This window comes from Pseudonaja textilis, chromosome 1, assembly GCF_049901715.1.
Source record: "Pseudonaja textilis isolate UNSWEBS1 chromosome 1, rPseTex1.2, whole genome shotgun sequence".
Taxonomy (NCBI): domain Eukaryota; kingdom Metazoa; phylum Chordata; class Lepidosauria; order Squamata; family Elapidae; genus Pseudonaja; species Pseudonaja textilis.
Window position 1 is genome coordinate 61,792,222 of NC_141990.1, and position 14,097 is coordinate 61,806,318.

Below are 14,097 nucleotides of genomic sequence, written 5' to 3' on the forward strand. Positions count from 1 at the left end.
TATATATTGTACTCTAGGGAATTTCCACAGATATGCAAAGTGAATGTTAATTGATACCTGACTGGTAGAAGGAAGATATGTATATAAAAAGGCTTCTCCTTAAACAGAATTGATTATTTATATGTTTCTATTCCTAACCCCGTCCAGTGGGAATTATGTAGTAACATACAGGCCCCTATCTAAATCCAAAATAAGTCACAATTATTCTGCCTGCAATAAATTGATTTTCCCCCAGAAATCCTTATAATTTCAAAAACATGTATAGGCCTGTCTAAATGATGTATAAGAAATAATCTGTCAGTCGAGAGATGGTTAAAAAATGAAGTTGAAAATTAGTTATCTAAGCACAAAGGCTAGACTTCTTTTTTTCCCCTCAGGAGTAGCTAAAATAATGAGAAGATACAAAACATCTAATTTTTAAATATCAATAGAGTAAGCACCAGAATTCCATACTTTAGTTGTTTGCAAATAATGCAAAAATGTTGCATTTTTTTTAAATGGATAAATCTTATGGATGATTTTAAGACCTAGGTTTATGAATTACAGCCTTTTCTGGCAATTTGGTGGAAGTAGTGAGAGATATTAACAGAGAAATAGAATCTGCTAAATATTAATTTTAAAAAAGGTTCCCTTATATTTTGCAACATAGAATAAGTTATAAATTGAAGTCACTCCAGTTATTTGGATTTAAATAGGCAGAAATCCATATTGTCAAGGCAACGATTAATTTTATGTTTTTAAAACAGAAATAAATATCTTTGTGGCCATATCACAGATTAATAATGTGGCAAGATTCTGTGCAATTTACAATTTAGCCCAGAGGATAATGTTTCAAGCAGATGCATGATTGCAGCTGGCCTCTTTCAAAATTACAGTACTGAGCAAGATGACACATCAGAATGTTACTGAATCTCTAGGTAAGGATACTGATTCTATCAACTCTGATTTTCATCAAATGTGCTGTATGTTATAAAACATTTGCTATTTATAAAATCCAGTGTTTATTTCCAGTTTGCTAAAAGGTGTGAAAATCCCACAAAACTGCTCCAACAACCATGAAATTAAACATAATACTTGTTTACATCATTCTAGGAAACAGTGAAAGACCAACTTTTATTCTTCTTTCAGATTTCTTTAGCTTGGTGCTTTCCAGGTGTGGTTGGCTCTTAGCCATGCTGGGGACGATGGGAATTGTGAACTGCACTTGGCAGATATTAAGATCGAAGAAAGCTAGGCTAAATTACACCACCTAAACTCCACAATCTTTGTATGCCAAGTATGTAATATTGTTTCATCCAGTTCTGTGAATTAAGTAGCAAGCACACATTGTGGATTATCACAAACTGAATATAAAAATTTAGATAGCTTCATACGTGTTGAGAAATAATATTTTTTAAAGAAAACCCTCAACCTAATGACTCTAATATGTGAATGTAGCCACTGGGGAACCTGAGCTCTTAGTTCCAGGAAGAAAATCAGCTTTCAGTTAATGGGGGATGTGGCAGGTTGACAAAATTTGGATCCAGGAATTTTGATAACTGATACTTCGATAAGCCCATATGATTTTGGTAGTGATGGTTTTAGTAGTGATAGATTCAGAGCCAGGATTCTGTTGCTGGCAACAGAATTGCAGGTGTTCTACAGTTATAATGTTCCTTTGTTTTCCATCAGTGCAAGATTGATCAAATTACTTGTGTGACAAAATAAATAGTGTAGTCTTGTCATTGTCACCAGTGATAAAATCTGATGAATATAACATTGGTATGAAGTTCAGCCATATCCAGGCGATTTATAAAATATCACACAGTTTTCTTGAATTATCTTCTGACTGCAGATTTTCTGAAGCAAATCAACAAGCCTAAAATAAATCAAAGGAAACAATTCTCAGTGTTTTGTTTAGCGGAGATTGATATACATATTTCAAGAAGAAAGACACAAAATCAGTATTACCAGGCTGAATTGTATTGGTTCAACATGCAGGGATTCTGTGCTTTAATCTACCTATATTGTATACTAATATTTATTTGCTGTTATGGATAAGAATATGGCTTCTTCACCTTGGCATACTGATTTTCTGTCAGCAGGAAGCTTTTAACATGCAGCCATTTAGTCTGAAACGGGTGCATTAGGTAGCTTCTATTCTACTATTTATTTCTGTACAATTTATAAGGCTGCTTAACTCCATAGTGGTTCTTGGCAGCATATGACTGAAAACAGCATGAAAACAATATAATAGAAAAATATATATAAATATATGGACAAAGTAATGAAACTTCCCCACACATTTTCAGTGGCCTCATTTTGCTGTTAAAACAAGTGGGGTAAGAAATTTGAACCCTATAACACTCCATATTTCAGGAGCTTTAGGCAGAAACTTTCCCATCAATACCATAGCAATCAACCATTGGCAAAGAAGAACTACCATAATATGGCACCCACTGTCAGTTCCTACAGGCGGTCATGTATCAACTAACCCCTCTTGGCTCCACTAGTGATCATCAACAGTTATCACCACTGCTTTCTCACTCATGTGCCCCAGTATGAGAAGTAATTGCGAAGGGTTTACATAATCTGATCCCTCCAGGATCATTTAAAGCCCCAGCCTGACTGCCTACATAGTATTCAGCAATCTTTTCTACAAAGAGATGGTTGGAAAATGGATGAAAATTGTTGTGGACTGTTGAGTCCAGCAGTGACTTTCTCAGGAGAGGGCACATACCGCCTCTTTCAAAGACAGGTTCAACCATCACCTCACCTCACAGAGACGGACACTACCACATTAGATAGCCTTCAAACCAATCATTTTTATCTCAAGTATTGAGTTCTAAATATAAAATCTCTGCACATCATATGTAACACAGTGGCCAATCTCAAATACATTGTCATAATAGGGAGGATATACACAGTAAACATATAATTCCATATATACATTACTTTATCTAATGGAAAAAAGTTCCTGAACTTATTTGGTTATTAAATTTATATGTCGCATTGATGTATATGGCGTGCCTACATATATATGTCACCAACAGGACATAATTTACCCTGTAGTTTACAGTTGCAAAAACAGCATGTTAAAATTTATGATGTATTGTGAAAGAAGGAACAGGGTTTTAAACCCTTAAGAATTTTATAGTACAAACCTTGACTTCCTGTCTTTCTAGAAGAGTCTCTGTTCCATTTTGATCCATCACACATACTGTTGTGTCCCTGTTGACTGGAATGTTAGACTTTTCATTCTCCCATTTTGCAAAACCTTTATTCTTTCCAGATTTACCATAGAACCTGGATTTCATTTTGGGGAAAGTGTGTGATCCCGAATCACCCCAACCTGGTTCATTCCACAGTGGTTCTGTCTGAGTTGCTTGACTAGTGGTTACCCGCTGGAGATGAACTGAAATCTTCTGAGAGCAGCCGGTTACAAGTGTGATTGCTCTGCTATCAAGATCCTGGTTTTGTGGGGTTACAGTGGGAAATTTAAATACTTCATCTTGTACTGCAATATAACAAAGTGCAAATCAATTAAGTCAATGTAAAGTACAAATGTGGAACAAATGTTGGCTAGATAGCAAATTAGTTTCAGCTAGGAAAAATGAAAACATCTCTGTAATTTGAAGTCTTTCAGAACTGGAAAGTATATACCGCACCTGTAATTTACACATTTTTCTTTGAGGAATGCATATACGTTTCACATCCCACAATTTTGATGAAATTAAACACTATTTTAGTTCATCATACTGATAAATCAGAAAAGTTTTAATTATTTCCACTATCTGGTTTATTCTAGAAGTGTGAGACCACAACTCTCAATATGTCAAAATCTACAATAAATAATCCTAGTGTATAGAGCATAGACTTGGGGACGGCTGACCTACAATAACCAATAATTAAATGTGTGACATTTGATACATAAATCAAGAAACCTCCAAGCTGTCTGTTTAAAAATCAAACATTTAAATTCCTAGTAAGCAAATAATCCTACCAATTTCAAGACCAACTAATCTCAGTTAATACTTTTACAAAGAATATATTTCTTTCAAAACCGTAAATAGGTCAATGCAGTCAATAGCAATAAATATCTTATGTTCAGCCATGATTTACACTATCAATCTAGATAGCAAGCAGGCACATTTTGAAGCTTCACATTGGCATCTATCTTATAGGAAAAAAAAAAACTATTTTTTCAAACCCATGAAATGTTTTGCTATTTTTTGTTCTTTTCATTAAATTGGAAATCACATTTATTTCCTAACTAAAGCCAAGTTGCACAAGGAGATTTGTATTTCATACTTTTTCTAACTTATTTTCCACATCTGATAAAATCACATAAACTAAATCCAAGTTTATAAATACTTAATTAATAGGAAATTATCCTTAACATATCCTTTTAGGTTTTTTTAAGTATTTATATCTTCTGGGCATCCACACAAATAGAGTTTCCTGAAAGAGGAAAAAATGAGAACTTAACTTTCTTGTTTTTTTCCCCCCTTGAAATCATTTTGCTTCTTATCCAAGAAGCTTCTTCGGTTCTAAATGAGAAGTGAAGCATTTCTGAGGAAGAAAAAACCTCCAAGAAAGTCATGTTGCCTTTTGAAAAGCACTTTTTGGGACACCTTTGACCTGGATAATTGAAACATTTTCCATGGAAGTGCATTCTACAGCAATGTTACCTGTTTATTATATGTAAGATGTTTCTAAGAGACTCTTCTGCAGATCTTAATGTCTGAAGAGTCTTAACATGAATTAATGTCTTAATACATATTAAGATGGCTTGACTCTCAGGGACTTCCTAACAAGGTAAGCCTTTCAAAGGTAAATCCAGTGTTTTAAACCACAATTTATTTAACCTTTCCCAAAGAGATCTCTTCACACATCAGAAAACTACATTGGAAATTATTTAGGTAAACATAAGAAACACAAATAGTCAATTACTGTTGTGACATAATTGACCCTAAACAAAAATTGAACTCTGTTTCAGATACTGGGCCTGATTTCGGCATACTTGCAAGCAGCAACTACACAGATCCTTATATCGACAGCAGGAGTTCCATATGAAATGGAACAGTGATGATGAAACTTGTATGCAATCTCTAAAGGACTTTTGAGTTGTTGCCAAATACAGATGAGTGCTCTGGTATAGTAATGTATCCTTAGCCAGGAGTGGGAGAACTGGAATCATCAACTATGCAGATTGAGCCCAGTGAATCTTATTGGGAGGATATACCCCATTAAAATAATTTCAGGCTTTCTTTTGCAACTGTGCAAGCTAAATAAGAGGGTCATCTCAAATCAAAACAAAAGCTCGTTATTTCACAAGGACAATAATTAGTGCATTCGAGACACTCATTTCAAATATTGCTGAGGCATGAAAAGCATGGGTTAAACAATGAGCCATGAAATATGGTGTCATTTCTTACCTCCAGGCAGTGATGGACTATTGGGCAAAGAACCGTGACCACTATTCAGTGAAGTCCCCCTGGAAAATTTCCTACAAGCTAGAACTAGCAGATCTCTGCACTGTTTGTGGCAGTTGGCACCACAATCTGGAGTAAATCACCAGCAAAGGAATAAAAAATAGTTAGTTTTGGTAAACTGCTATTTCCAAAATGAGGCAGGCCAGCATAAAATTTGCATTTGTAAAACATTTTCAAAACTCAAAAGTAAAAACCCTGGATAACTGATATTATACGCATGGCAACAGAACATGCAGTGTGACACTGAAAGGGGTATTGGGCATGTTCCTATGGCTATGACATAACAGCAGACATATTTGCTCTTTCCAACTTTTTGGCACTTATAATGCAGCTTGAATAGGTTGCCAAAATGATACAAATATTGCTATGGAGAAAGTATGTTTGGAATCTCATGGTTATGTACTGGGGCAGCATGTAATATGAAATGAAGAAGAAACTGGTAGAAAAAAAAGATTAAAAACTGATTACTACCTCTTCAGTCCAAAAGTAAGAGTTCTACACATAGATTTATTCCTTACTTTAAAATCTCTTTCTCACATTCCCACCTGTCTCAGAATATTAATTGCTTTCAAATAACCAGTTTCTCAACTGGATAAGATCAGTTCATTTTCAGTATAAACATATAAGCAAAATAGGCAGCATTGCAAGGTAGTTAAAGTAAAGCATATTTGAATCCCAGTTAATTTAATGGGAGTTTAATGCCATCAAATGTTAGTAAGAGGAACCTGTGAAAATAGCAGACCAACATAAGTAGTCTGGCCTATCAGTATTTTAACTGCCTCAACTATTAAACCATATGACATCTGGCATGTTATTTCCCCTCTAAAATGCATTTTCCCAATCCTGACTACCAGCTATTTCTGCTGGTCATGGCTCCTTTATACTGCTAGATGTAATGTATTCAAGCATTTTAAATCTCAGCTGCAGGCTGCTGTTAAGGGAAGCAGCACCGATTATTTATATATGTTGGGAAAATTAAATTATGCAGTATTCTGCATGGACTCTAAAGCTGAGCAGAAAGGATTATGCTCTAGTTCCTTAATAAGATTTATGGGCAAATGCATGGAAAATTGCCTGGAAAATTGCCAGGAGCATGGAAAATTGCCAAGAGGCAGGCAGGCAGGTGAGAATGCTCCATTTTTCTGCTTCTCCCAAAGAACTAGTGGTCAGGAGTGAACTATTAGTTAAAAGTTATATGTTTGCAGCAACAAAATTGGATGTAATTCAGAAGCGTAGCAGAGGAGTAAGCATGCACAGGATGACATTGGTTCAGATTAACCTGAATGCAAATATGTATTGAATGGCATTTTTCCAGCAATCAAAAAAAAAATCAAACTCTAGAAATGAAGTGGCTATGCATGATTTACAGTACCTTTGCATTTGTAGCCTTGCTTGATTATACCCCAGAGCTGTAATTAAAGACAAAAGAAATAAAAAAGAAAGCCGGAAGGAACACAACCTCCTTATGAACGTAGTAGCAATGGCTACAAAAGCACAAACAGGAAATTACTCCACTCAACACCCTTCCTGTTAGAAAGAACTATCCATTCAACTGTGAGACTTTGCCCACACATTCCATTGCCCACGAATGAACCAGCACAGAACTGATTCAACAGATCACACAACTGTTTTCCCAGTGAATCAGCAGAAGATTCTTCACCAGAGCCTGTTTCTGCATTTCGGTTAAACCCATTTTCAGAAACCTTGATGCACCATCGAGTTTGGTTTTGCTACCCTGCAATAATATTGAAAATGGACACATACACACCCAACAAGATTGCAATCCTGCACTGACTTATCTGGAAGAAGGTACATGCAACTCGGGTTAAGCTTCCTCCTTTCAGTACTTATGTACAGGATTGCACCATTGAATTTTGTTATCTTTAACGATAAAACTCCCGTGTCTCCCTGATGGGGATGAAAGGCATTGTGCAATCATTCTGCTTCCCTCTTATTACTGTCTAGAACAGGGCTGTCAAACTCTCAGCCCACGGGCCTGAATGCATCACATGCTGGCCATGCCCCCGCCCGGTTTAGCAAAGGGGAAAAAAGTCCCAATATGTCATGTCACGCGGCCGTGACGACAAGAGTTTGACATCCCTGGTCTAGAAGTACTAGATCTCCAAGGTCTTTTCCAGCTCAATTCTGATTCAATCAGAAAAATGGAAAACAGCAATAGTGGAAAAACAGATAAACAAGTGAAGTAAAACCAGTTTCACCAACCATAAAACTACATGGAGACACACTCAGACAACAAACACCTGGCCTACTTTTTCGTATTATGTTTGTGCTCTCTCTCTCTCTCTCTCTCTCTCTCTCTGTATTGAACATTATTCAGGTTTTAAAATAGGGTAGGATCAAGTATGATGGTACTATTATTTATCCTTTAACCCATCTTAATCTTCCTATTCCACCACTGTATACTTACAAATCCAGCACAATGTTCACAGAAAGTTGGCCTAAGATAGGTCATCTCTTGGAAGTTATGTATAAAACCTGGTCCCATTTTACACTGTAGCTGTGATTTAGCTCTTAGAAAATATGCCATCATTTCTCCTTTGCTGATAAGGCCATCCCTGTTTTTAAAAAAAGAACAATGTCAGGAAGGGAAGGGGAAATCAATCATTACCATGCTACAGAAAACAACAGAATTCAGCCTTTTTTCCCCCAAAAGGTTATTTTCTCCAATTTCTGAAAGGTGGTATTTCAACAAATATGGTTTCAAAACCTTCTGATTCTTTTTGGCCAAGTTCCAAGCAGAAATTTGCACAGGAACATTCCTGTAGGCAGAGCTTTGGACCTAACATTTGACATATTTCCCCCGCCACCACCCCTTAACCACCACCCCAAGTTGATATGGGTAATGCTGACCATGAATTACTTTTCCGTATGTTTTCCTTGGGAGCTAATAGATTCAAGGTTCAGATTGTGATTCATTCATCCATTTGTATTAAATGATCTAAGAAAAGATACTGTAATGCAAAATGGGAATACAGGTAGTCCAGACTTACATCCATTCATTTAGCAATAGTTCAAAGTTGCAATGGCACTGAAAAAAGGTGACTTTTGACCAGTGATGAGATTCAAACTTTTTTAGTACTGGTTCTGTGGGCGTGGCTTGGTGGGAGTAGATTGGCTTGGTGGGCATGGCTTGGTGGGCATGGCTTGGTGGGCATGGTAGGGGAAGGATACTGTAAGCTCTCCATTCCCTCCCTACTCCTGGGAGAAGGTTACTGCAAAATCCCTTTCGCTCCTCACTCCACTAACCTGCTTTCCAGCTCCATTCTCCTCTGCAGGGCAACAAAAGAAGACCCAGCCAATCAGCTGGGACTTGGGAGACAGAGAATAGATGGGGCAGGGCCAATCAGAGGTGGTATTTGCCAGTTCTCCGAACGACTCAAAATTTCCGCTACCGGTTCTCCAGAATTGGTCAGAACCTACTGAATACCACCTTTGCTTTTGACCAATCCTAACACTTATGACCATTGAAGAATCCCTATGGTCATTTGGTCAGAATTTAGATGCTTGGCACCCAGCATGTATTTACTACAGTTGTAGCATCCAGGTTATGTGATCCCAATTTGCAACCTTCCAAGCCAGCTTCCAACAAGCCAAATTGATGGGGGAAGCTGAATTCGCTTAATAACAGTGTGATTCATTTAATAACTGCAGTGATTCGCTGAACAACTGTGGCAAAAAGATCATCACATTGGGCACAAATCACTTAACAACTACTTTGTTTAGCAACACAAATTCTGGTCTCAATGGTAGTCATAAGGTGAGGACTGCCTGTATAAGTCATCTGTCCCTTGGAGTATTGAGATGATGACTGAGAAAGAGAAAGAGTGATACCAATCTTGACCATTATTGAAAAGCTGGAGGTAATTTAAAAGAAATAAATGTTGCAGGATCCAAGCTGGGTTGGTCACTGGGATCAGAGGTTTAGTCTTCCAAGTTTTTGGACTGGTGTGGAGCCCATCCTCAGGGAACTTCTCTTTAGTAGTCCAGGGGTCGCCAACCATTTGGACCTCAGGGACCACCAAACTCATATTTTTAAATCCCGTGGACCACTAATATGAATTTTGACTGACGTTGGCTTGCTGACATTGGTGGGAAAGTCAGTCCCATATTCCTGAGCTGCAGTAGTCACAGGACTGGCCCTTTGGTCGTCCCAGAGCAGTTGCTCCTCCATCCACAGGCACCAGCCTGCCATAGACTGGAGGAGCTGCTCCGGGATGACAGAAGGGCCAGTCCTGTGACTACTGCAGCTCTGGAATATGGGACCGACTTTCCCACCAATGTCAGCAAGCCACCCCAGGGAGGATTTCTCTCCCCCGCTGTTGGTCTTACCTTCCAGTTCCAGCTCGCATGGCTCTGCTCAAGGTAAGGTTTGTGCTTGGCCGAAGGGTGGGGGCCAGCGGTTGGGCAGGCCATGTGGGTGGCACAGCCTTGTGTTCCCATGCAGCCTGGATTAATTGTTTGGGGGGGAACATTTCTCTGCGGACCACCAAAAATTTCTTGCAGACCATCAGGGGTCCCTAGCCCACCAGTTGGCAACCACTGTACAAGAATGTGTATCCTGCAACATTATCTTAGGACTTGTATATTTGCCTTCCTTCATGAAATGAACACCGTTTTTTGAAAGTATATTCAGAATTAAGATTGCAAATTTGTACACATGTAATTCAGGAGGTGCCTGATTTGAGAAAATTAGGATTTACATTTGATAAATGTGCATGTAAGTGGCAGGGCCTAGCTGGCTTGGCTGAGTTCCAAGAAAGCTAAGCTAGGTATAGCAGGTTGGTAAGGAGATCACCAGGAAATACCAATGTTGAGAGTTACAATGGGACATAAAAAGAGCATCTTGGAGGAAGAAAGTATAAACTCCATCAAGCCTTAGAAAGCCAGAAACTGGCAGGTGGTGGAGTGGGGGAAGACTCAAGAATATAATTGCCCTTAAACACGAATAGGGTTGCATTGAAAATAATACCAAGAGCAGGACACTTACTGATCTTTGTCTAATACGCAGAATGAGTCCAGGAAAGGAAAATTTGCTGCTATACTTTCAAAGTCTTCTTGTGAAATATAGCCATCACGGTCATGGTCATAATTCTTAAAAACAGACTGAAGATGCAAGGAAATAAGAAAAAGAGAAGAAAATGTCAAATGATTATAGACAACAAAGCAGAGGGCTGCATCCTAAAATAAACTATAAATAATATAGTTATTAATGCACTTAACAGCTGAATAAAAGGAAGTGCAGTAAGTTATGGTTATTATTAATATTAATATTCCATCTTTATCATTTTTATAAGCAACTAAAGGCTGTGAGCATCTCTAATACTTCTTACTCCTTCTATTTTCCCCACAACAGCAATCCTGTGAAGGGACTTGGGCTGAGAGAGACTGACTGGTCCAAAGTCATCCAGCTGGTTTTCATGGCTAAGGTAAGACTAGGACTCACAATCCCCTGGTTTCTAGCCTGGTGCCTTAAACTACTAGAGCAAACTAGCTCTTTTATGCCTACCATAACTCATATAGAAATATAAAAAGACATGACAAGGGATAAAATTAGATAATTTTAGATCCTGGTCTAAAGAACTTTGAATATCACCCATACCTAAACTGTGCCATGAAATAAGGAACAAGAAAGTAAAACAGGAGACTCCATATGTTATAATATAGAATTCATTCACGTTATTTAATTCATTTTATTTATTGATTAAATTTACATGGCCTCCCATCTCATACAAGGTGACTAGAGCAGCAAATAATACAACCAACTATTAAAATAAAACATAAAAACCAATTAAAACAATTAAATTATTAAACAAGAACAAGACTGAGAGAGGAATAATTAAATATGGAGCAATGCTAGGCAAATTCAATATAATTTGAGGCAAATTTATCCAGCCTTTACTCCAGCAGGCTCATCTATGCAACCTGCTCCCAATTCAACATCAAATTCCTAATCTGATGCCTTTGAAACTGAAATTTGGCAGGGGTCTTCCAGGAGCAGAGCTTTCTCGGGATGGTCTGGAATTTGGGAAAGTCACTTCCCGGAAAAAAAACTACCTAGATTCAACACTGCACTCTTTAGGCACTAAACAAAATTTAACTTCTGTTAGGGTATGCTACAATGCTGCATAGAGAAGCTACATGCAACTGTTTTGTCACCTAGAGGTAAAACAGCCAAAGTTGGAATAGTCAATGTTCTATTTTGGAAGTTCATTCTGAATTCCATTGTTGTTAATTGGTGGGACAGGAGCTTGACAAATGCATTAATCAAATGGCACATATCCTTCAGTAGGCAAATTGTGTGCCTCTATAATATTCAAGAGTCAGTTTGGTACAGTGGTTAAAGGCACCAGACTAGAAAACAAATGACTGTAAGTTTTAGTCCTGTCTTAGGCATGAAGCCACCTTGGGCCAGTCACTCTGTTTCAGTTAGGAAAGAAATAATAGCAAAGCACTTCTGAGATCTTTCCAAGAATACCGCAAGGATTTGTCCAGGGAATCGCCATTAGTCGACCCTGACTTGAAGGTGTGTATATGCATATGTGTGTGTGTGTGTGTGCGCATGCACACACACACACACACACACCCATATCGTGCATAATGACATAAACTCTGGTTTTGTACATGAGATTTCAGATTTGGAAACTACTGAAAGCCCTGCTTGTTTGCGCATGACCTAACTTTTTTTTTTATTTAATTAAGTGCTCTACGAAAGTAAAAGTTAATTTTACACCAGTAATACAATTATAGTCAATTAAAAACTATTGAATATGGTGGAGTGAATGAGAGAATACAGATCATTCATGCATTCGTGAGATAGGTGAGAAGATAGGAAAATAAATTGGAATTCTACTGCCAATACTCACATCAACTAGCTTTTGGATATGTTTATTAATAATACTTGGGTCAGGCTTTGGTATTACACCAGATGCCCACTCAAGGGGTACTCCTGGCTTTGTAGGGGTTGTTGGAGAGGTAGGCTGTGATGAAAACAAAACAAAACAGAGAAGCATTTTTAAAATTTTCAGTATGAATGAAGTGCCAGGAGCAACTGATTTTCTGAACTATTGCATAATAGTTCTTTCCTATTCAGTCTCTACAATTGGGATGGGGCCACCAGGATTATCCAGTTTAATCTTCTGCCAAGCACAGTAAAGCCAATTAAGGGGTCCCAAAGGTGCTCCAGGATGAGAAGCGCAATATCTTCAAAGAAAAACCAGAAAGTCCAGTTGCCTCTTGAAAAAAAAGCATCTTTGGGACAACCATGACCTGGATGTCTGAGAATCTCCATACACTTCCTTAAGGGGCTCTTGAAAATCTTCAGAGGTAGAGAACTCACAACATCTGCAGTTAGGTAGTTCCACTGTTGTACAGAGTCTACTGACAGGATTTTTACTTTACAGTTAAATAAAATCAAAGCACCTGCTACTTGTATCTACTATTTCTGTTTCTAGATTCTATGACCATGGAAATTCATATCTTCTTTCTTATGACAGTCTTTTATATGCTTAAACAGTAACACCATGTTTATAATGCTTTTAAAAAGTGTCTTTTTAAATTAAGATATGCCTTAAGAAATTACATTTCTGAGATGTTACAGCAACAATCTCTAAAATATAAGGCAGATGTGGGAGAAGGTTGTGTGGGAGAATTCTTGCTCTACAGAATTAGTGAAATGAAATGAAATTCTCCTGCTTAGAGCTCTTAGAATTAGAAATCTAGATTTAAGGGGGCTCAGTATGCCCCTCTAGAAAAATTTCAAAAATACAATGAAAAAATAACAATAAAATAGTAGGATATGGCTGTATTTACTTACTGATTTAGATGTTCTAGGTTCTAGCACCAGTGAAAGCTTATAAATATCATCTTCTGTGTGGTAGAGATCCAGTGAAAGCTGAAAGTCAAATAAAAGTAAACATAGCATATATTAATTATTGCAACTAATCTAATACCTTAAAAAACATATATGTCACAATTAGCTTTAATAGTTGTTTCAGTTATAGGAACACCACTCTTAAAAGAAGCAGTTGCGGACAGTTCATCTCTTTCCACCCATGACCCATTTGCCGTCATTCAATGCATGAAAAAAATATAAATCTACAAAGTATGTTTGTAAATTTGACATACATTAATACTCCAGGAGGGAACCATGTCAAGAAACTGGGAGTTAGTTGTGCAGAAACTGATGTGCGTGTGTTTGTGTGTGATTTCAACTTAATAGTTGATCGTGTCATGATCACATGATACTCCACGTCAGGCTTCTTCACTTTTGCAGGAGAGGAAAGTACTGCTGCCCAAACAAAAGCTGCTTTGTTGGCCAATCTCAGTAGTCATAAACAAGCTTTCCTTGCCAGCTTCCCATAAGTAAAGTCAATGGGGAAGCTGGCAGGAAATCAGAAGTCCTCATCATGCAAGTCCTTGCTTAATGACCCCTATTTACTCTGCTTCATGCCTCCCTATTTTTTTTTCTAACCTGAAGATTATCCTTGGCAATTTGATTGTGGCGGGGAGAAAGAAAGAAGGCCCCCAAATGTCAGCTGATTAGGTGCAGTTGTTTCTATATATCTGGGTGGGAAGTATACCCTGCTAATTTATTGGACTTTAC

The 14,097-nt window shown here is 37.7% G+C and overlaps 1 protein-coding gene across 1 annotated transcript in view; it reads right to left on the minus strand.

Annotated features, from left to right (window-relative positions):
• Positions 1-708: 708 nt before the first annotated feature.
• RASGRP3 (RAS guanyl releasing protein 3) overlaps positions 709-14,097 on the minus strand; it is a 36,040-nt gene continuing 22,651 nt past the window's right edge. Inside the window, exons 7-14 of the mRNA XM_026695528.2 lie at positions 13,309-13,386; positions 12,359-12,472; positions 10,483-10,598; positions 7,903-8,050; positions 6,847-6,883; positions 5,418-5,543; positions 3,144-3,496; positions 709-1,858 (exon numbers count right to left, since the gene is read on the minus strand). Coding sequence (XP_026551313.2) covers positions 1,850-1,858; positions 3,144-3,496; positions 5,418-5,543; positions 6,847-6,883; positions 7,903-8,050; positions 10,483-10,598; positions 12,359-12,472; positions 13,309-13,386 — 981 coding nt within the window. The 3' untranslated portion in view covers positions 709-1,849. The remainder of the gene's footprint in view (positions 1,859-3,143; positions 3,497-5,417; positions 5,544-6,846; positions 6,884-7,902; positions 8,051-10,482; positions 10,599-12,358; positions 12,473-13,308; positions 13,387-14,097) is intronic.